The sequence below is a fragment of the Protopterus annectens genome, chromosome 9.part0, assembly GCF_019279795.1.
Source record: "Protopterus annectens isolate FY-2018-M chromosome 9.part0, PAN1.0, whole genome shotgun sequence".
Taxonomy (NCBI): Eukaryota; Metazoa; Chordata; order Ceratodontiformes; family Protopteridae; genus Protopterus; species Protopterus annectens.
In genome coordinates, this window is record NC_056743.1 from 1186419441 (window position 1) to 1186443284 (window position 23844).

At 41.9% G+C, this 23844-nt stretch overlaps 1 protein-coding gene across 1 annotated transcript in view; it reads right to left on the bottom strand.

Moving 5' to 3' along the window:
* Nucleotides 1-23844, bottom strand: part of LOC122811921 (N-acyl-aromatic-L-amino acid amidohydrolase (carboxylate-forming)-like) — a 185980-nt gene that overhangs the window by 11831 nt on the left and 150305 nt on the right. The window contains exons 5-6 of the mRNA XM_044084089.1: nt 16146-16253; nt 15940-16049 (exon numbers count right to left, since the gene is read on the bottom strand). Of these exons, the coding sequence (XP_043940024.1) occupies nt 15940-16049; nt 16146-16253 (218 nt within the window). The remainder of the gene's footprint in view (nt 1-15939; nt 16050-16145; nt 16254-23844) is intronic.

A 23844-nucleotide genomic window follows, 5' to 3' on the forward strand; every position in this document is an offset into this window, starting at 1 on the left:
CTGGGCCTCCTTGCCTCAAGAATGACATCCAGCACCTGCTTACTGAGGGTTGCTAGAGGTGAGCTCAGGGGATTAGCCAGGCTGCAAGGTTCAGGGTTTGAAGCTGAGGGTGCAGAATCTGGCCTGCCTACTGGGACAGCAGGGAAGGGGTCTGAGGCAGGTGCCATGGTTGTAGCACTGTCAGACTACACAAAAGGGGGTACCAGTGCTTGCATGGCCAGTCCGGTGCAATCAGTATTGTCCTTGGCTTGTCCTGTTTGATCTTTAGAAGGACCTTCAAGAGGAGAGGCGGGGGGGGGCATAAACTGAGAGGCCTTCCCAGGTAAAGGACAGGGCATCCACTTTCCAAGCTTGACTGTGGGAAGTTCTGGTGCAGTATTTGTTCAATTGGTAGTTCTGAGGGAAGGCAAACAGGTCTACCTCTGGTGTCTGCCATTTGTTCCTCAAGAGCTTGAATATTTTGGGTTCCAGTTTCCATTCATGTGGGTTCATGAGATTTCTGCTTGTCATCTGCCAGTGAATTTTGCCTGGCAGGAATTGAGCTTGTAGGTTCACTTGGTTGCTCAAGGCTGTGTTCCACAGAGCCATGGCTGGTCAGCAGAATGGGTAGGAATGGGTTCCCCTGCTTTTTTACGTACCACATAACTGTGGTGTTGTCTGTCTTTACCAATAGTTGTCCTGGAAGAATAAGGTCTTTGAAGGCTGTCAGAGCATTCTGTACAGCTAACATTTCTTTTTGACTGATTTGCAGATGCATCTGTACTGGGTTCCATTTGCCCTGAATGCACTGCCCTGCCATGTGAGCCCCCCATGCATAGTCTGTTGTTAGGATTTGGGGAGCAGGGGGTAGAGTGAAAGGGAGTCCCTTGTTGTGGTTGCAGGCCTCTGCCCACCAAATGAACTCTGTCCTTACACAAGGAATGATAGGAATCATTGTTTCCAGGTCCTGAGAATGTTGACACCATAGACTTTTTAGATACCATTGAAGTTTCCTCATATGTAGTCTTGCATATGGATTTAACAGAATGCAAGAGACCATGAACCCCAGAGCTTGCAGGATTTTCCTTGCAGATAGCTGGGTTTTTGTGGCCAGTAGGTTGAAGTAGGTTGTCAAATACACTTGTTTCTCTGGAGTGAGGAATGCCATCTGGGAAGATGAGTTCAAGCTTGCTCCCAGGAATACAATCTGCTGGCAGGGTAATAGGTGTGATTTCTTCTTGTTGATGGTGTACCCCAGAGAAGTTAAAAGTCTCTTTACAAATGCCAGGTGCTGTAATAGCAAGTCCTGACTCTCCGCCTGAATCAGGCAATCGTCCAAATATGGGTAAATCTGAATATTTCTCTGCCTGCAAAATGCATTGGCTGGAGCTAGGCACTTTGCGAATACCCAGGGTGCAATAGATACTCCAAAGGGAAGTGCAGAGAATTGATAGTGCATGGAGCCTGCCCTGAAGCGTAGGTATTTCCTGCAAGATTCCCTTATTGGAATGTGCAGGTAAGCTTCTTTTAAGTCTAGGGTAGCCAGTCAGGCATCCTTGGCTAGCATAGGAAGAAGCCGTTGAAGAGTTAGCATTTTGAATTTTGGGACCACCAGAAAGGTGTTGAGGACAGACAGGTCCAGGATAGGATGCCAGGAGTTTTCTTTTCTGGGAACTAGGAACAGTCTTGAATAGAAACCTTGTCCCCTTTGTTCTGCTGGGACAGGCTGAATAGCTTTGATGCTGAGGAAAGAGAGCACTTGTTTTTGGGCCACCACCCACTGGTTTGGGGGGAGGTCTGGCCATCCACTTGGGGTTGGGAGTGAGTGGAAGTGGAATCTGTATCCTAGGGAAATATGTTTAAAACCCATTTGTCTTGGGTAATGAATTCCCAGTTTTTTATGCATGCAGGGCGAGCCTGAAGTCTTGGTGGTCTGCTGCTCCTAGGTTTGGACTGAGAAGGTCTGGAAGGGACTGGAAAGGACCCGTTCTTTGAAGGCCAATGCCTACTGAATCTAGATGGCTGTACTTGTAAGAAATCTTTAACAGTTTGCATAGATTTAGCTTTTTCCTCCATCCTTTTGAGGACTTCTTCTGCTTTGTTGCCAAAAAGGCGCTCTTGGTTTAAGGGTGCATCCAGTAATTTAGCTTTAACATGATCTGGCAAGTTTTGTTCCTTAAGCCAAGCATGCCTTCTAAGTACAGACCCAGTGACAGCAGCCCTGCAAGATGCTTCTAAAGCATCAAAACCACATTGCAAAGTATGTTTACCAATTTGGTTAGCAAAATGCATTAACTCTTGTAAATCTTTGTATTCTGCACAGTCAGGAATCAACATAATTTTCTGTTTAATTAGTCCCATAATATGCTGCTGATACTTTAACATATGAAATTGGCAATTTAAAGACTTAATGGCCAGAGTAGCAGAGGTGTATATCTTCTGTCTAAATCCCTAGAATCCCTGTCAGAAGGGGTAGGATTTTTGGCAGCAGTAGCCTTAATGCTTTTTGGTCCTTGGGAAATGGTCTCTGGATCCGCAGTAGGATTCTTGAAGAGCAATTTGTGAGAGTCAGGTACTCTATAGTACCTGTCAGGTTTCCTGGGAGCTGGAGGCAAAGTGTCTGGGGTAAGGCTGGATTTCAAGAAAACATCATCGACAATCTCCAGAACAGGAGGGATAGCTAGAGTCCTGTGCTGAGGCAGGTTTAAAAATTCCCTAAGTCTCTTTTTGGACTGAGAATAGTCCTGGCTTTCCCAGTGGAAATGCTCCCTAAGGGTATGCAAGGATTTCACCAAAAGAAAAATCTTCTGCAGGGGAAGCAGAGGGAATAGAATCCTCTGCATCAGAATCCTCATAAGTGGAAAGGAGTAAATCCTGGTAATCGGAAGGGACAGAGATACCAGATTCCTGATCAGAAGAATCAGAAGGAAAATCAGTTCTAGGTCTCTTAGAGGGGGGGAAGGCTGTCTTCCCCTAATTAAGGTAATAAGGTCTTCAGCCATTCTAATCATTTGTTTTTGAGGCAAGTGGCCCTGAGAGTGTGCTTTGGTTGTCAGTTTTCTAGGCATAGTGCGAGCTTTAGGCCTGAGGAATTTGGTATTTTTAACTTAAAACAAAGTCATCAGTTTAATATGAAAATCGGTAGGCCTGAATACACCCTCAGAAGCCAGTGCCTGCACAGCGGCTTCGGACCCATCCAAGGTAGAGACATCCCAGGTTCCATAGTTGAAGAAGCATCTCGCAGCATACCAGACTCTGAATGGGTCTCAGTAGAAGCCTGCGAATCTGCAGAAGTGGGTATCAGGGGCTGCGAAAGTGACTCACTGAGTACCAGCGGACTGGCAACTAGCTTAATGGAAGCGTTGTCAGCAGTTTTGGACCTATGCGGTCTGTCTCGGTCTTTATTTGTATGTTTTTTTGGAAGATTGGTAGTCAGATGGCTTAACAAAGTCATTTCAGGGTATGGAGATCGAGAAAGAAAGTATTTAGCTACAAAAATAGCCAGACGACGAATAATTCAGGCGTTGAACAAGGCACAAAACCGACAGCAAGGGACGTTGTGGTCTGGGCCTAAACAGGTGATGCAGTAAGAATGAAAATCTCTATGAGGTATTTGCTTTCCACAGGCAAGACAATTATTAATTTTTTCTGACATCAGTTAGAGCAAGAAAAAAGGATCCCCAATGGGATACTTATCTTTTTGAAGACTTCAGGTCTGAAACTCGAAAACAAAAATTTCAGGAGTCGGCCGACTGGCACTTGCGAACTGCTTCTGCTTCGGGCACCGCACTGCAAGAAAGACTGATGTGATGGCATCGGCTGCATGTTTTATACCCCTAAAGACCTGACGTCATGGAAGAAGCGACAGCATCTGACACAGAAATCCCAAGACTCTGGTATTCAGGCTGGCTGAGGGCTACCTGCAGGCAGATAACCCAAATGTGATGACTGCAACAGTGAAACACGAAGAACATCATGTACTAAGGTAGAGCTGTGACTGAATCGGAAATGGCTGCTGAAAGTGATCAACTTTATTTACTGATATTAGTAACCTTTTTGAATCCCAGGAATGGTTTAATCCTGGCAAACCATTCAATATTGTTCAGTGTTGTGAGAGCAATCCCAACTATGGGACTAACGAGACTGGTGGGGGAATATTTGTTTAAATAAAAGCCTCAACTTGTTTATCATTTCCTTTTTGTAGTAATGACTCTAAGGGTGAAGTAGTAGCTATTAGCATCTCACTTAAAAAATAAATTAATTAATTATTTCTATCAATGGTTACTGTCATAGCACTGGAGTTATCAACTGAAAAAAATATTGTTTTCTAATGATTTCAGGTGTTACATGGACCAGTCTATAACTGTTCTAATGGGTGATTTCATTTATCCTAAGCTACAAGTGCTGAGGTACAAACAGCTCAGTAATACCGTTAAGTAAGATTCCCAAGCTTGGCATATACACCCAAGTTATTTATTTAATTAAACAGACATACAAGCACACATACGTGACTGTACCATCCACCCCTTAACTGATACCTATTTCAATCAACCATAAATCTTGACCATAATTAAACTCTGCAACTCTCTGTAAATCACACTGGACAATATACAAGGTCAGCCTACTCGTTTCCTCTTTGTTGCCAGCCTCATAGCATTAAGTATCCTAAAGCCTTATGCTCACAGATAATGAAGTCTTACTAAACACAAATAATATGTAAGAGACATGCAGGCCTTACTCTCACAAAAAATACAGACTGTGAACATTGCACTGACACACTACATGCTACGTACGCAACCCTGTTACATAATGTAAGTTAATATGCTGACACTGTAAAGAAATCCTTACCTAAACCAGCTAGACCTGTAAGGATTAAGTCTCAGCAAAAATCAAAACCAAACATCACAGCACATAGCATTTCACTTTTAACAAAGAGTCACTGTGAGAAAAAGGGCACCAGTTCTAGCACACAAGACCATTCCACAAACAACAATGTTTTACTGATTGCTGACTCCATAGTGAGACACACAAATTTCCCACTTATTAGGCTGGACAAAGACATGGTGACGGTGAGTTGTCTTTCAGATGCCACAAGCTCAGACATCTCAAGAACCTTTAGGATACTTGCACCAGACAAATATAACTTTCACATGATAGTTGTGCATGTTGAGGTGAATGATGTTGGGCGAAAAACCTTAAGGGAGATGCAGAGTGTCATACATGAGCTAGCTATGCATGTCACAAATACAGGCAAGACCCTGATACTGAGTAGAATCCTCCCTTCTCCATGAATGATTCCTATGTACAAAGAAAGGATGATTGGCACAACTAGCTAAATAACCAGTATCATTCTTGGGGGATTCAGGATGTGTTAGCATGGGAAATATGCTTGCCAGTCCTCCTTCCTTTGTATAGGATGGTCTGCACCTCTTGTTGAAATGCTTCTACATACTGACTAAATCCTTTGCTGACCCCATAGTGCCTTTTTTAGGCAACGTTCAGTTAATAAACATCTCAAAGTAGCAAACATATTAATATAAAAACAAGTTAGAATTAAGGTGGCTCTGCTCAGTCTCAGAAGTCTACACAACAAGCTGCCTGACTTTGAGGCACTCCTTCATTTGGAAGGCATCCGTATGTGAGTAATCACTGAAACTAGGTTTAAGTGCCCAGGAAGTGCTCTCTCCATAACTTAATTTAGTGCTTACCATGCCTTCAGAGCCAATGGCAACTGTGGTGTCTTATCCATATTTGTCAGAGACTATGCCACCTCTTGACAAATGCCCAGAGACCCACATATTGTACTTAAACTCCAGATCACACTAAACAAAATTAACTATCAGTTTTTCACCTTGTACAGGATCCACCTTATGACCCTGGAAGTTCATATCAGGTTTCTATACATTGTGGTTGAACTCCCCATAAATAAGAACTCCATAATTCTGAGAAACTTTAACTACCCTTCCAGCGACCAGAATACCTACACAAGCAATGCACAATATGCTCAGAAGTCATAGACCTAATAAAAATTAATTGGGCCAGATTATTGCTATTCTGACTAGATGACAAATTTTGACCTGGTGCTTACACAAATGTAGTGTCACTGGGCACAAAGTACGTCTGTGTCTACTTATAACTTTATATGTGCGAGTGTCTTCACTGTTGCAGTAATTACAACATGTGATTTTCTTGTTGTAGAAGCCCTTGGCTGGCTCAAATTCCAGAAACTTTTCTCACGTCCTCCAGGCCCAGCAGATGCCCTCTCCCTGTTGTCAGGATGTCTGGGAATGAGAGTTGTTGGCCAGCACTATGTTTGCAGGACTTTCTTGGCTCCCCAGAACTGAGGCCCCACATTCTAAGCCCCATGCCAGGAGCACAACGCACCCAATCTGTCTCCAGTGGGAAACTGTACAGGGGACCTGAACCCTAAACTAGTGGAGATGAGATCCTGACAATTAGGGAAAAATGGAACCCACCCCAACCATTGGGTGATACGGAGGGGAAAGTGGGTGGGCAAAGATATTAAAACAGTGAAGACACTAAAACATCTACATTTATGGTAAGCAGACATGAATGCACTATACTTTGGGAATTCCCAAAGCAATGGAGTGGGAGATAGGAACAGGTTATGCTTAAGCCAGAAAGCCCTGCAAGACAGCAGAGGCAAACCTGACCCTGGTCCTGGAAAAGATGGATAAACTATGATGCTTAGTAAAGGTGTAAACAGATGACCAGGTGTCAGTTTCCATGATTTCTTGGGTGGGAACCTCCTTAAGAAAGACAATAGAAGCTGCTATGTCTCTAGTGGAATGTGCTCTGATTACAACATGGGCCTGTTTACCATAATGCCTGTAGCAGAAATCAATATAGTTAGAAATCCACTTGGAAACAGTTTGTTTGTTGATTTTTTTCTCATTTTGTTGCTAGCAAAAGCCACAAAAAAGCTGGTCTGTTTTCTGTTTTTGGTCTTGAGCAGGTAATATCTGAGCTGCCTATGGAAATCTGCAAAGTGAAGGATATACTCTCTTTTGTTTTGATGATTATGGAAGAAAGCAAGGAGATGTAGAGACTGGTTCAAAGAGACTTCAGTGACCATCTTGGGCATGAAGGAGTAGTCTATCCTAAGAGTGACCCTGTCAGGGTGGAAAATCAGGAATGCTTGGTACATAGGTTTTGAAACTCAAAGACCCTTCTACCTGAGGTCATAGCCATTATAAAGACAGTTTTCCAGGAAAGAAACATGATGTTAGAGGCAGCTGCAGGTTCAAAGGTTGAAATCCCCTGGGATTGGGGGAGCCCTTTTCCTGGAAGGCCTGAGGCAGATAGTGCTCTGCAAAAACTGTTTCAAAAAAGGGTTAGAATATAGAAGGAACTGCACAGGGAGGCAGGCAGAGATAGCCGATGTATGGATTTTGACTCATAAATGAGAAAGAACAAGCTAAATAGCTCAGCTAAATAGGTTAGCATCAGAGGAAGTTTTGCTTAGAGTGGTAGCTGACCTTTGCAGTAGCCCCAGGCTGTAAATCTTTTCCATTTGATAGGTATGCATTTCTAGTGCTTGGTTTTCTGGCCTCTTTCAAAATGGCCAGGATATATTTTTCAAAAGATAGCCTTTGTGGGGAAAGGGTTAACTCATTCAGGCTGTCACCCTCAGGGTACTCAGACTGAGGTGTGTGATGGCACCCCTGTGCTGGGTTAAAAGGTTTACCTTCTAAGTAAGCAGTCAAAGTTTCTGCCTGCTCAGGCTGTAGAGCTGGGGAAACCAATGCTGTCTTGACCAAAAGAGTGCTATTAGGATCACCCTTGGCTCTTCCTCCCTGATCTTTAATAGTAAACTGGGGATGAGGGATATGGGAGGGAAGGCATAAAGAAATAGACCCAACCTCCAGGCCCTGTTGTCTGTGGCCCTTGTGCAATACTTTTATAATTGCCAGTTTTCTCTTATGGTCAGTGTTTTACTTCTGGCACACCCCATTTCAATGTTAGTGTTAGAAAAATGTCTTTGTTTAATCTCCACTTATGTGAGTCTATCTCTCACCTGCAGAAGTGGTCGGCTAGATGGTTGATCTCTCCTGGCAGATACTGGGCCATCAGGTGTCAACCCAATGATCAAGCTGCTTCCCAGAACTGCATGGAACTATGGGTAATCGTGTGTAACTCCCAGTGAGGTTGTCTATCTTTACAAAGAGAACATCTGACTTCCAGAGTTCTTTGAATGCTATCATACCTTTGAGGACTGCCAACATTTTTTTTGGTTTATTTGACTTCTTAGAAAGGCTTGGTCCCATTCGCTCTGAACCTGGAGACCCCTTGAATGTGTGACCCTGGCCAGGTCTAAATCTGTTAAGAAATGATTTTCTAGTCAGCTTTGAAAGGATACTCCTTTGTTCAGAGTGCAAGCTTGGATACACAGCATTAATTCCTTTTTGTTAGGAAAGGAAGAAGCTTGTGGTTGAGGGAACGTTTGTGTTGGCACCACACATTCTTAAGGCACCACTGAATCTTTCTAATGTGCAGTTTTGCCAGAGGAATCATCAAAATGCATGGCACCATGTATCCTAAGGCTTTCAAGACTTCCCTAGCTGAGATAATGATATGGTTCAAAAGGAACTGGAAGTACTGGATTAAAAAGGTGACTCTTCTCTCTGGTAGGAAGGCTGTTTGATTTTCTGTGTCTAGCAGGGCTCCTAGAAATACCAACTTGAGTGTAGAAGTCAGGTTTGACTTCATGATATTGATAATGAAACAAAGATTTGAAAAAACTGTCACTGTCAGGTGAAGGGATGACTGAAGTTCAGCTTTGGCCTGAATCAGGCACTCATCCACATATGGGTACATCTGCATGCCTTTTGTCTTGTGGAGTTAGATATTTTGTGATAACTCTTTGTACAATAGACAAGGCAAAGAGCAGAGCAGAAAACTGATAATACTTCTTACCTGTTCTAAAGGGCAGATACCTTTTGCAAGCTCTTGCAATGGGGATGTGAAGGTATGTACCTTTTAGGTCTAGGGTAATCAAGAATACTGAGGTGATAACACGGACAAAAGTTTTTGTAGGTTCAGCATTTTTGAATCTGGGATCAGCAGGAACCCGTTTAGGTCTATGAAAGGCCTACAGCTTCCTTCGTTCCTTGGCACTAGGAACAATCTTGAGTAATAGCCTGTGCTCCTTTCTTTTAGAGGGACAGGTTCTACGGAGCCCTGAGCTAGCAACTCATGTACTTGTACTAATGCCTTTTTAGTTGGCCCTTTGTGATAGTGGGAATATCTGTCGGATTTGGAAGAGAAGCAAATTGCAGTTTGTAACCTGATTTTATTATGTGTAGGACCCACTGGTTTTGAGTGATGTTTGTTTATTCCTTTAAGAATAGGGATAGTAGTTTTCTGCCTAATTTTGAAGGGGCAGGGAGTGAAGGATTGGAGTGGACTTGGGGAACAGGGGACAGGAAGGTGCCATGCTGAGTCATGACTGCTCCCTGCTGGGCCCCTGAGGTAAGGGCTCACTAGGCCTGTTTCCTTGATCTGTTTGCCATCTCCTCTGCTGTTCTTGCTGTCTATCCCATCTGGGCCTTCTCCCTTTTTGTCTGGATTGAGAGGAAAGAAAGGACCAGGGGCTTGTAGGGCACTTCCTGCTAAATCTAGATGACTGTTCCTGCAAGAAGACCTTGACACTCTGCATGGATTAGGCCTTGTTCTCCAGCTTCTTAAAAATTGCTTCAGTCTTAGGTCCAAACAAATACTTCTTGTCCAAAGGTGTATCAAGGAGTTCTGATTTTATATGTTCTGGAAAGAGCTGTTCCCTTAACCATGCATGCCTATGAATAACTGACCTAGAGGCGGATACCTTGCTTGATGCTTCTAAAGCATCAAAGCCAAAATGTAAAGAATGCTTAGTAACCTAGAAACAGAAGCTGTAAAGTTCATCCAATTGTTTAGAAGGAGCTCTGTCCTCCATCCCCTCAAGCTTTTTCTTCATTTGGTCCAAAAAGGTCTCTTGGAATTTGACTATATGGAACTGGCAATTGCTCTCATGGCCAGAGGGCAGAGGTGCAAATTTTCTTGTCAAATTTGCCAAGGTTCTAGTTTCTTTCTTATATGAGAAAGGATTTTTAGAGATGCTATCCTTAGCTGCCTTGGGAACTTGAGACACCACCACAGGATCTGCCACAGGAGTTTTAAAAAATATGCTTATAGGACTCTGGGAATCTGTAAAAATGGTCTGACTTCCTGGGAGCGTGCAATTGGGAGTCAAGCTACAGGCAAGTGTCAAGTATGATGTCATCCACTACCTCTACTACTGGAAGAAATGCAAGAGGTTTATGATCAGAGAGTTTAAAAAATGCTTACCCTTTTCTTGGATTGAAGGTAGTCCTGAGCTTCCCAGTAGAATAACTCCCTCATTTTATGGACTGTCTCCACAAAGGTGAAGTCCTCAGGTGGTAAAGCTGAAGCAAGATTTTGATTTGATTCAGAATCAGCATATGAATCAGTGGAGATTTGGTCAACATATATTCATTCATCCTCACCAGAGTCATAGGAGTCAATAGACTACTGGGGAAAGATCATTCTTTCTTTTTCCAGGAGAAGATCGTGTAGCATGGGTCCTGGCAGGGAAATGCTGCTTGGATCTCACAACACATATGAGATTCTCAGCTAGCCTGACTAGATCCTGCTGATAGACCTGGTGTCAAGCTGGATGAAGCCTTTTTAAGTTTGGCCTTTGACTTAGGTCTGGTTGTGGATGTACTGGGGCCAGGCCACAGCAAATTCAGAAAATCACTAAAATCTCATTACTCGCCGGTTATGGTTCACTGAGTGCTGTAAAGAATAAGAAAAGTAGTAAGGACCAAATTCTGCTTGTTTCCTATTCTCCTGTAAATCCAGTCTGGTTAAATTAAAATAACGTGTCACTGTAATGTGTGGACAAGATAAAAACATGAATAAAATGTGAACTGTGGATTACTGCCCAGGCAAACTAAGGTATGCTCTGAATCTTCAAACCTTAACTACTGCCATCCTGGATATTCATAAACATGGTTAATTTCATCTGCTTACATTATCAGATAACATAGATATGTGTGGGCATGCAATTATGCTGACATCTGAGGAAAAATTATGTCTACTGTGCCTGTCCTTTATCTGCAGCTAGCAAATTTTACTGCACCCTGAGCTGTGACAGCTTCTGTCTGCCTCGGGTCTGTGTTCGTGCAACGAAAACAGAACACAGCAAATGTCTTAAAACTGAATGTAAAAGAATAAATTTACTGAAAACACTTAACATCATAAAATATTTCATAGAATGGTCAGAGCTGGCCAATTTTGCAAACGTAATCAACCAGACTGGGGGGCTTTCCCTCCCATAGCCCCAAACTATATAAACCAACTCCAACATCACACTACAGTGGGGAAAAGGGCAAATTTAAAAATTTAAAAAAGGCTTCCTTCGCTTACCTTAGTCATCATAGTACTTCTTGTTGTTGGCCAACTATGGTCATTCAATGAATTATTTTATGATGTTAAGTGTTTTCGATACTTTAACATTTTGCTCTTTTACGTTTGATCATGAGCCGTTCGTTGTGTTCCATATTAGATGCACGGACATAGATCCATCTACCTTCACTGATCACAGGCCTTCTTGAATCACACTGCTGTGTTGAACTACATTATACTCTAGTAACTCATTTTATCTATGCATTGCTCTGAAATAACCCCTCATCATATAAAACTGACAGCTTTAACCTGGCACACTCAGTCTAGCAGTCGTGCATTCTTCTTTCTCCCCTGTCAATTTTTCAGTGTTAATCATCCCTCACTGTGCCTTCTCAGTGATCTGTGTATCTACATCACATGCTGTTTCCCCAGAAATGTACACATAACTAACTTTCGTAGCTGGTACTACATGATAAATTCATCATTCTATCCACAGGTCTCAGGTTCCAGTATTTGTGGAACTAATAAACTTGTGGAGATGTAAGAGAGAACTAGGTATCTAATGGCAAGGAAGGCAAAGCTACTTAGTTTGGTACTGTCACAAATGACCATCGTCATAACAGTCATCTGCCTTTCTTTAATTTACGTGACAGTCAACAACAACAATCACTATGAATTACTCTGCTGCTTTTACTAAATAGGGGTAATAAAAAGGCTGAATTTTTTTGGGTAAGAATGTAGGCTCATTTATCACAAGAGAAGGGAACAATATCCTTACAAATGAATTTGGTATTTTAAACTATCAGTTTGACTTCTCACTCAAAATATACTCTTTTCTAGGCTGCCTACAAAACACAGAGAGATGCAAGCCTGACGACAACAAACATGACCCGTGTCTGACTACCAGCCAAGGTACTGCAGGAACCATAAAAGGAGGGATGGAAGTGATCAGACAATGTCCACTTGTCAGTTAAGTCCCACCATATGACCACCATGGTAGGGGGAAGGTCCCGTACTGTCCTCCAGTTGACAGGGCCTCAGATATAACCATAGCCAAGGACTGTATGTACTCCATATGAGCAGCAGGAGTGTACAAAACCATGCACTTTCAATAACTCAGCATACTCAAACACTGCACTATTCCTGCTATCAAGAGACTGAGAGCTGTAGATGGCAGAACAAATAAGGAGAACTTATAACCTCACACAGGTCAATTGCCTCTGTTCTTGGCTTATACTTTTCTTTATGGTGTCATCCAGTGACAGGATTGGGAAAGAATAAATGGGCCAAGAGGTGGGTTAATTGGCACCCTGGGGAATCCAAAGAGTGGTACTTGTTGCTTATCTCATGCATTCAAAAGAGACGATGAAGCGGTGCATGGGTTCAAGATATTTATTGTACATAAACACATCAAGAACTGTAACTGGAACATGTACTTAGGCTAACTGATTCACTCATTACTTCAAACACAGTCGCACGTGCATCTCCATTCATGACTGCATTCACTCTGGCTGTACAAAATGGCACTGCTCTTGCACGTGCTCAGTACTTATATAGCACATGCAAACTAGCTACAGCGTCTGACTAGATTCAACTTGCACACTGATCTACAGTAACCCCCTCCAGCAACGCCCTCTAATTCCCCAAAGTTAAGATATAAACAAACTAAATAAATACAAAGAAACAAAATACATATCTCCCAAAGCTCCAAAGGTGAGGAAAAAAGGTCTCTGCAACTGCAGGAAAGAGCTTACACTAGTTTCTTGCTACAGTTACAAAAACATGCACACACAAAAAAAAATTCATCAGAAGATTAATTAAAAGGTATCAAGGCTTGCTCTATAGTAAAACACTACAGTGACTCCTGTTTTTTTATCTTATCCCCTTCTTAGAGGAGACTTGTGACATCTGGACAGAGGAAGGAGGACAAGGAGACATGGTGGTGGAATGAGGAAGTACAGGAGAGTATACAGAGGAAGAGGCTGGTGAAGAAGAAGTGGGATTGTCAAAGAGATGAAGAAAGTAGACATGAGTATAAGGAGATGAGGCGCATGGCAAAGAGAGAGGTAGCGAAGCCTAAGGTTAAGGCTTATATAGACTTGTATGAGAGATTGGACACTAAAGAGGGAGAAAAGGACCTGTACCGATTGGCTAGACAGAGGGACAGAGCTGGGAAAGATGTGCAGCAGTTAAGGGTGATAAAGGATAATGAGGGAAACATACTCACAAGCGAGGAGAGTGTGTTGAGTAGATGGAAACAGTACTTTGAGGGGTTGATGAATGAAGAGAATGAGAGGGAGAGAAGGTTGGATGATGTGGGGATAGTGAATCAGGAAGTGAAGCAGATTAGCAAGGAGGAAGTAAGGACACCTATGAAGAGGATGAAGAATGGAAAGGCTGTTGGCCCAGATGACATACCAGTGGAAGCATGGAGGTGCTTAGGAGAAATGGCAGTGGAATTTTTAACCAGATTGTTTAATGAAATTTTGGAAAGTCAGAGGATGCCTGAGGAGTGGAGAAAAAGTGTTTTGGTACATATCTTTAAGAATAAAAGTGATGTGCAGAGCTGCAGTAACTACAGAGGGATAAAATTGATCAGTCACATCTTGAAGTTATGGGAAAGAGTAGTGGAAGCTAGGTTAAGAAGGGAGGTGATGATTAGTGATCAGCAGTATGGTTTCACACCAGGAAAGAGCACTACAGATGCGATATTTGCTCTGAGAGTGTTGTTGGAGAAATACAGACAAGGTCAGAAGGAGTTGCATTGTGTCTTTGTGGACTTAGAGAAAGCATATGACAGGGTGCCTAGAGAGGAGTTGTGGTATTGTATGAGGAAGTCGGGAGTGGCAGAGAAGTATATTAGAGTGGTACAGGATATGTGCAAGGGTAGCGTGACATTGGTGAGGACTGCGGTGGGAGTGACAGATACGTTTAAGGTGGATGTGGGATTACATCAAGGATCAGCTCTGAGCCCTTTCTTATTTGCAGTGGTGATGGACAGGTTGACAGATGAGATTAGACAGGAGGCCCCGTGGACTATGATGTTTGCAGATGACATTGTGATATGGAGTGAGAGTAGGGACCAGGATGAGGAGACCCTGGAGAGGTGGAGATATGCTTTAGAGAGGGGAGGAATGAAGGTCACCAGGGCTAAAACAGAATATATGTGTGTAAATGAGAGGGAGGGTAGAGGAATGGTGAGGATGCAAGGAGTAGAGTTGGTAAAGGTGGATGAGTTAAAGTACTTGGGATCAATAGTTCAGAGTAATGGTGAATGTGGAAGAGAGGTGAAGAAGAGAGTACAGGCAGGGTGGAATGGGTGGAGAAGAGTGTCAGGACAGGTACCAATAAGAGTGAAAGGGAATGTCTACAAGAGGGTAGTGAGACCAGCTATGTTATATGGGTTGGAGACGGTAGCATTGACGAAAAGGCAGGAGTCAGAGCTGGATGTGGCAGAGTTAAAGATGTTAAGATTTGCACTGGGTGTGACTAGGATGGACAGGATTAGGAATCAGTATATTAGAGGGTCAGCTCAGGTTGGACAGTTTGGAGACAAAGCAAGAGAGGTGAGATTGCGTTGGTTTGGACATGTGCTGAGGAGGGATGCTGGGTATATTGGGAAAAGGATGCTAAGGATGGAGCTGCCAGGTAAGAGGAAAAGAGGAGGGCCTAAGATAAGGTTTATGAATGTTGTGAGAGAGGACATGCAGGCGGTTGGTGTGAAAGAGCATGATGTAGAGGACAGGAAGAAATGGAAACAGATGATCCGCTGTGGCGACCCCTAACGGGAACAGCCGAAAGATGAAGACCTTCTTAGAGGAGACCTACGCCTGACATAGAAAGTATTAAGGAAGCCTTGAAATTTGAAACTCCTTGCTTAGAATACCTTCCTGCTGAGCTGAACGAAAGACAATGCTCAAACTCAATAAAAATGAATATCTACCATACTTTGACATGTGACATCTCCATACTGCACAGACTCCCACCCCTATGGAATAAAAAACTCCAGCTTTGAATTGAGCTCAGATCAAGCCATATCTTCATTAAGGACACTGGATGATTATATGAGTACGCACATGTTTTAATATGGGATCCAGGGCGTCAAGTTCCTTGACAGCCAATAGGCCTTGAGTTTGTTAATCAGACCTATGAACCTGTTGGGCAAAATCAATAAAACAAAAAAGTATGTGGAAGGCTTTGCATTTCACTTTCTTGGTCTTCTCATATTTGCCCTCTATCTCCTTGCAGCATAAAAATAATCATGTCAAGGAGTCACAAATATAAAAACCTGAAGCATAAGGGTCAACTGTTGTAATGCTTTCCAGATATTACAGCTTCATCTTAGGCAGTCCACTATCCCTACATTTAAGATGTCTTATTCCTTATCTTAACTGTATACAGAATGCAGAAGCCATTGACAAGCTGAAACTTTTGGGAAACTCTTGGTTTGTCATAATCCTGTCACTACTAGAAGAGGTCATTGGGAGCGCCTGCTATGAAACAAGATGAATCAGGACAATGTGTACTAACCTGCAGATCTGGGTGAATAACGGCCTCAATCTCTCCATCTGCATTTCGAGGAAAGTCCACTTTTTCAGTAACCTGAAAGCCCTCCACTTGACATTCTGAAAAGTGCTGCCCTGTTCAGGTAAATAGGATTCAAACAGAAGTAACACATGTAAGTACTGTAAAGCCTATTTCCAGGCTGTTTACAGAATGACTCTGTGATGACTCACCTTGGTTGAACAGGTCAATAAAATCATATGCACAATTCACAAGGCCACGCATCCGCTGTAATATTTCACCACGTATCACACCTTGCGGCTGAGGTCCTAACTCAAATGCTGATAAAAATCAAACAGAGACCAAGTAAAAAAGTTACTTGCTGATTATCATTAAAGAAACATCATAGACAATATGTGAGTGTTAGCTTTGTTTGGTATATAATGCTAGCGATGCTCCAGGTTAGTGCAAGACTGACACTATGTGGCTCATTCAATGACAGTATCTAACATCCATTACCGAGATGTCAATCTGCTATGGCAATACCCATCTCTGAATGAAATGTCAACCTGTGTGTAATATTGTCCATGATTTCCTATGGCACTACAGCTCAGTGGGTTACAATGATATTAGCACAATTTTGTGCATAAAATTATTGGACATTCTTACTATTAGTGCAATTGTGGATAAAACCACCTGTGGCTTGATTTCACTGTGGTCTGAAGAATGCATCTTTTCTCTCTGTATGTAATAGAGCTACTCTCATTGGGAGACTTTAACTTAAATATTTCCAACTCTATCATAAATCCTTTGACCAAACCTCTGTACCCCATCTTTAAAGGGCACTTGTAGGTGGTACTCTTCTAGAAGACAGACATATTTATCATGCAGTCTATCATGACCCTTAAGCAGACTGTCCACTAAATGACTGCCATTTAATTAGACTGTCTTTGGTGCTATTGTTAAGGTCCATATAGCCTTCTTTCTTAGAAAGGTTAAATGACTGTACTGTGGTCCCTCATTTATTGGAAACAGTTTTTGGCATTGTCCTCATTTATGTTAGAATTGCATTCCTACACATAAGGTTCAGTGGGTACATACAGAAAATGAAATGTGAAGAGGGTATACCAAATAAATTCTTTGTGAATGATGGCCACATCACCTGCCTGGTTTGTGTTGCTTAACCATACTAAATATATAGAGTCCTGAGGTCATATTTCACTGTCAGTGATGTAAGATCTTTAAATAAGTTTGTACGATAGCCAAGATATTAGGTTTCGATGAGAGATTCAGATATGCAGTAAAGGCACTTTGATATAACTACCCCAGATATTAACATATGTTAGCGATAATAGCGAGTCACTGTTGTTTTTTGTAGCACAGCTTTGTGATTGCTCTCTGTCAAAGGAAAAATATACTTTAAAAATGATCAAAACACGGTAGGTTCAGGTTAAAGCACTTTAATCTTGCAGCAAGGAGACAAAAACGTGCTAATACAGAGTTTGTCTAACCAGAAACAGGAAATGCATTCATTTTTATAGGTTATCAAATTAATCCTGTCCTACCATGCTGACGTAACAAATTACCACCTTTTGGTCAACATCTGCTGACCATCTTTCCCATGATTTTCTGCTGATTTAAACAATTTTTATGTGAAACATCCTGAGGAAAACAACATGGCCTTGGTTACTTTCAATTAGATACTTGTTATGTTACATTCAAGATACTATAGCTAAATCGAACACAATGCTATCAGTTCATTTCTCTAAAAAGCCTTTGTCTAACTTATCTCTAACTACTGCAGCTGCAGAGGTTCCCATCCTCTGAACAAAGCTGTCTGTCTGAAATCATTACATTTATTCAATGGTATATTGTCTATTCATATGCTTCTGACCTAGCAGATTAACACCTGTTTTTCAAGTACATTTCCACAAGGCATAAACAAGAAAATTGCTGTGCTAGCAGTTACTAGGTCAGAGGGCAATTTGCAAGTTTCAGTAAGCATGCTGCAGTTTCAATAAGGATTATTTTTGGCCTCATATGAAACTCAATTTAAAAAAATCACAGTGCATAAGAAATAGAATGAAAAGCATATTAAAAACACTTGATTATTAATTTGTTATTGAGCAAACACATATTAATACATATTTTTCTAACACTCTCACTCACAGACTACCGCATTGCTTATTTGTGTTTTACATGCTCTTTATGTCGCATTTTGCACATCTGCAAAGAACCTTTAAATTCTAGGAACCTTAACTGCACCACCAAATACCAGGGGTTGGCATCGCATTCTCATCGTGCAATAGTAATCTTTGTTAGCCTAACAGCATTGCCCCGTTATTATTATTACTAACCCTGGCATTTGAAGAACGTTCATATTGCTTGTTCATAGCCAACAGGGAACACTTTTCCTCCTCTGCACACTTTAGCCTGTAAATGTGCTTATCTGTACAATTATTGGCTCAGGCTCCTTCCTGATAACCGCAAATAAGTGTTAAACCTGCTACACTACCTACGCTAATGATTTAAGTGTGCTCTTGCGTTTTCTAACCGCAATAGCGTGTTTTGAACACTTGTGCAGCAAATAACCGTACTAAGACGCGGTTTTACTGCCTGACTCAAACCCAAGGGAACTGAAATACTAATGTTAATGTCCTTGTATCCTTTGGATCCATCGGCATAGCACGCTAACTGTACGGCCTACCTACCTTCAACTTTGTTTCTCTGCTATCCCAGGTGCGACTGAACAAACTGCTTTTCTAAGCCAAAACGCTGTGAGTAGGCAAAGCTATACACCTATTGCTGTGCTTGCCTGTTAATAATGCTTATGTGTTAGACCTGCCCATGAGTTCCTCGGCATAATGTTAATGGTCACATTCTTTGGCTCCCCTCTAATACTAATGGCAGTGCGCACTTAACTGCAAAAGCGCCTGTGTACTTTCTCTACATCTAGTCACAGTCCTTCCTAGCACCTGAGAACAGTATTCCTTTGCCAAATAAGTGGTTGCCCGCTATCCTATTCTGCTTTCTAATTGCAACACATCTGGTCCAACTACAAAGGTTACTCTTTTTTTTTTTTTATTTAGCCTGACACCATCTCAACTCAGGCTACGAAATACTGTGTTATGTTTCCATAAGCATCGCCCTAGCTGCAATAGTATTATTATTTTTTATTATTCTTTTTTTTTAATTCAAGTTGCAACGCAGTCATCCGCGATGGAAAGGGAAATGCGCTCATGTTTTTCTGCCTAGTCTCCTGAAGGCATTCTACCCGATGCTGATAACTAGCTACAATACTTTAACTGTAAATGCTTTATTGTTATTTTATAAATGACTACTCCCTAACTGCAATGTGTTTAAATTAAGCTGCATTGTTAACTAAGGAAAAACGTTCATGTTTCTGTGCCTGCAAAGTCTCAAATTAGCTGTCTTGCTTAATTTTTGGTAAAATGTTCATGTAGTTGTGCCTAGTTTAAGAAGAAATTCCACCTGCTGTTATCATTGTTTTGAGCCAGCTACAGTGGATTGGTCTTAATTTGTTGACTAACCTACTTCTTTCCTGTTATTCACCTTGTGTTCATTTTAATAATCTTTCCCTTTATTTTTGTTTTCTCCAGCTGTATAAACTACTTTTCCTAATTTTGTCTACTACTGGTCATGCCCCACTGGACATCCAGACCACCAAATATTCACCTATCATACACTGTTTGTCCTACACCCTCCTGGGAAACCAAATTATTACCTGACGTGAACTCCAAGATAACCAAAGAAAGTATGACAAATGAGGTTCAATCTCCCTCCACGTGTATATGATATTGTTGACTAACTTGCTATGTCTCTAGTGTAAACCCGCCAGATTAGCCAGCAGCCATACCTTCTCTGCCTTGCTTTCTTCTACTCTGAACCCCCCCCACTCACATTATCCTAGCCTTTTTGTATCAAGCTTTCTTTTCTGATTTTCTTATTACTTCCAGCCTTCTCCTGTAGTCTCCGCTCTGTGCAATTTCAGATTTTAACCACTAGATGACTGTCTTTACCTGTCTCTAATGCCTTCTCTCACTACTTTCTACTTATAGAATTAAACCCCTTAGTTTTTCACTCTCCTCTTCTTCTTCACTCATATTCTAGTCTGCATTCTTCTTAAGGCCTCTCAGCTTGCTTTACAAACATCTACAAAACCCTTCCTCTACCACCCCTGCTTACCTTCCTTTATACTTACTTCCAACAATACAGATTGTTTTTCTCACCATCCTGCTGTGCCTGTCCTTCAGGTCTGCCCCGGTCCGTTCGCTCTGCGGGCTCACTCCGTTCCTCTACCCCACTCCCAATTCCCACACACCCCCAGTACACTTACTCTTATTCTAACCCTATATCTCCTCCCCTTCCCCTAAGCCAATCCTATCTCTACACCTCCCCCTCCCTGCATCCATCAATTAACTAATCCCTCCCCCATCTGTATCCTCTACCTTCCTGTACTCTCAGCTATACTCCTCTCTATCTCACTTAAGCACTCTATTATTCATCCAGCTACTTCCTCCAAACTTAACCTAACATCCAGCTACTTCCTCCAAACTGATCCTACTATAATCAAGAATGACTCCTCCACTCCACAGACTTTGCTCATCTCCTCTATAAGCATTCTTCTCCTAATAACAGTCTTTAATGCCACCTTATATTCCTCCTACAAACTACCACCTCCTTATAGCCCCCTACCGCTACTACTCTCCCCCATCCACACTTCATTTCTTCCCACTTTCACAACATATCCCCTTCTTTAGTTCAACCTAACCTACTTCACTACTTTAAACTAAAATTTCTAGCCCACTCAATAAAGCATTATATACCCAAAGTGAAACTGTTCTTCCCACAAGCTACATGTTGCAAACTAAAGATCCTGCTCCCTTCTTCCTCTAATTGGCTTGTCCTAGCAGGAGATATACATCCCAACCCTGGACCTAAGACTAGTAACAATCACTCTCCCTCTATCTCTCCAAATAGTACCAACCACAAATACCTCAAGCTAATTACCATCAATGCCCAGAGTGTTAAAAACAAAATAGCTCTCTTCCATGCTTGGCAAAATAATTCCTTACCAGAGACATGGCTACAACCCCACATTACTTACTCTGAGATTCTACCCCCTGGCTTTCAAGCACTCAGATGTGACCGCCAAAATAAAAAAGGAGGGGGAGTAGCCTTAATCTATACCAGCCTTCTGAACCTCTGGCCTTACCAGAACCCCATTACCCAGTTCAACAACGCTGAACTAGTTATAGGAATTCTCAAAATAAATAACTATAAAAGTATTTGTGTTATGGCCATCAATATCTCCCCCCCCCCCCCACAAATAATACTACCACTCTAGAAAACATTCTCTTATGGGCCTCAACTAACATCAAGCTTGAGACATACATATTAGGGGATGTGAACATTGACTGGAACAGAATAAATAGCAACAATCCCTCCCTATCTATCAATCTATTTAATTTCACTCAACTAACAAATGGCATTACCAGACCTAATAGAAACAACCCCCAGGGTCCACTCTGGACTGGATCTAAGTCTCCCACCCTAATAAGATCTCACACTCTGGTATATTACCAGACACCTTGAGTGACCATCTCCCAGCCTTCATTCACCAAGCTACCCCTTCCTCTCCTCACTAACACCAATATATCCACACTCGTAATCTTACAAACTTTAGCCCTTCTATATTCTCCGAAACCCTTAAACTAACAAATTGGGACAACCTAAAAACTTCTTCAATACAACCTTCCTAGACATCCTAAATACCGAAGCCCCACCTAGAACAAAACAAATAAAACCAAACTCTGTCCCATGACTAACAAAAGACACCAAATCACTTATTAAAGAGACAAGACCTGGAAAGTTTGCAACAAAAATAAACACCCTGTTACCCTTCTTAAATATAAGCAACTCCGCAACCTAACCAAAAAGCATGTTACAAAAGATAAAAAATCTTATTAAACTAAACTTCAGTCTACCCACTCCAAAAATCCCAGACAATTCTGGAACTCCATTAACTCTCTATTGCATCCAGGTACCAAAACCAATCCCTGTCCTGACAACAAAAAAACTGACACAGAAATTGCCACTCTGTTTAACTCCTTCTTTACCAACACTATAGCTGAACTTACTAAGACCTTCCCCAACCACACCTCCCCCCCACTCAACCCCAATTCCCCTTTCTCTCCTCAACCCTCCACTCCCAATCCTCCCCTGGCTCCCATTCCTCCCCCTACTTTTGATCTACAACCCATCTTAACCACCTACATCAAAAAGCTTCTTTCTAAACTTAAGCCATGCTCCAACGCCCCTGAAAGCATTCCCTCACTCTTTCTAAAAATTGCCACAGATGGTATCGCCACCCCCATCAGCATTCTCATCAATGGGTCAATTCGGGAATCTTATGTCCCCAAATTATGGCATGCTGCCTTTATCCTGCCCCTCCATAAAGGATGCAAAAATAATAGCATCTCTAACTTCCGCCCAACAGCCATTCTTTCCCCAATCTCAAAAATCCTTGAAAAGTGTATCCACCTCCAACTCATGCCCTTCCTCATCAATAGTCAACTCCTCACCCCTACCCAACATGGCTTCCGCCCTGGCCATAGTACAATAACTGCTCTCCTCTCTTTTTAGACATAGTAAACCATGCTCATGACTCTGGAGAAATTGTTTCCACTGTCCTTCTAGATCTATCCAAGGCATTTAACACTGTATCGCATACCCACCTTCTGAATCACCTTTCTAACCTCAATCTCTCAAAACTACCTTACCTGGTTCGATAGTTATCTCTCTGATATATCCCAGGCTGTGAAATGGCAGACCTGTACCTCAACCTTCCTACCTACCCCGACCGGGGTTCCCCAGGGGTCCATACTTGGACCAATGCTCTTTAACGTCTTCATCAATGACTTTCTTGCTGCCATTCCTAACACTAAAATAGTGCAATATGCAGACAATTCCACTTTAGTCTGCTCTGCTCTTAGTCTTCCAGAGCTCCAGGCAAAAACCCAATTGGCTTTTACAACTACTTAGAACTGGATGCTTCAAAACCATCTCTCCCTTAATGCCAATAAATCCAAAGTCCTTCTCTTCTCTTCTTCAAAAACCCTCCCCTTTGACAAACAATCCTTCAATATCATCACCCATACCAACTCCACTACAGAAGTAGTCCCTTTTGCTAAACTTGTCGGGGTTACTATTGATGGACACCTGAAATTCAATACACATGTCCAACTAAATATTAAAAAAAAACATCAGAAGCTTGGTATATTATACAGAAACATTCACTTTCTCTCTCCGTCTACAAGGCAAACTCTTGCCTCTACCTACATACTACCATCTCTATTGTACGATGCTCCTCTTCTAACCAACCTTTCTACTACCATCTCCTCAAAACTAGAAATCTGTTAAAACAAAATTGCTAAATTTGCTACTAAACACTCCTCCCACCATTGCACCTCTCTCCACATGCTAAAGTGGCTAGAGCTTCCTAACCACCTTGACTACCTCTAACTTACTGCAGCCCACAAACTAATCTTTAAACCTACTGCCTGCCCTGCTCTAATATCTTATCATTCTACACTCTGCACAGACCCCTATGATCTGCCCAACAAAATCTACTTTCTGTATATAAACCAAAACGTTCCCCTGGCGAGTTTCTCCTGTCCCATTCATTAGCCAAAAAATGGAACTCTCTCTCACCCCAGCTAAGAATTACTACAAACTTTGAATACTTCAAATCCCAGCTCCATTCCTACCTCTCCTAAAATTGTAATTGTAATTGCATTCTTCCTACCTAATTCCTCCTAAAGTCACTTATACATGTACTTTCCTCTTACCCCTACAACCTGCTGCTTTTTCTACATCCGAATCTAACGTAAAATAAGTTTTAAGCCTTGA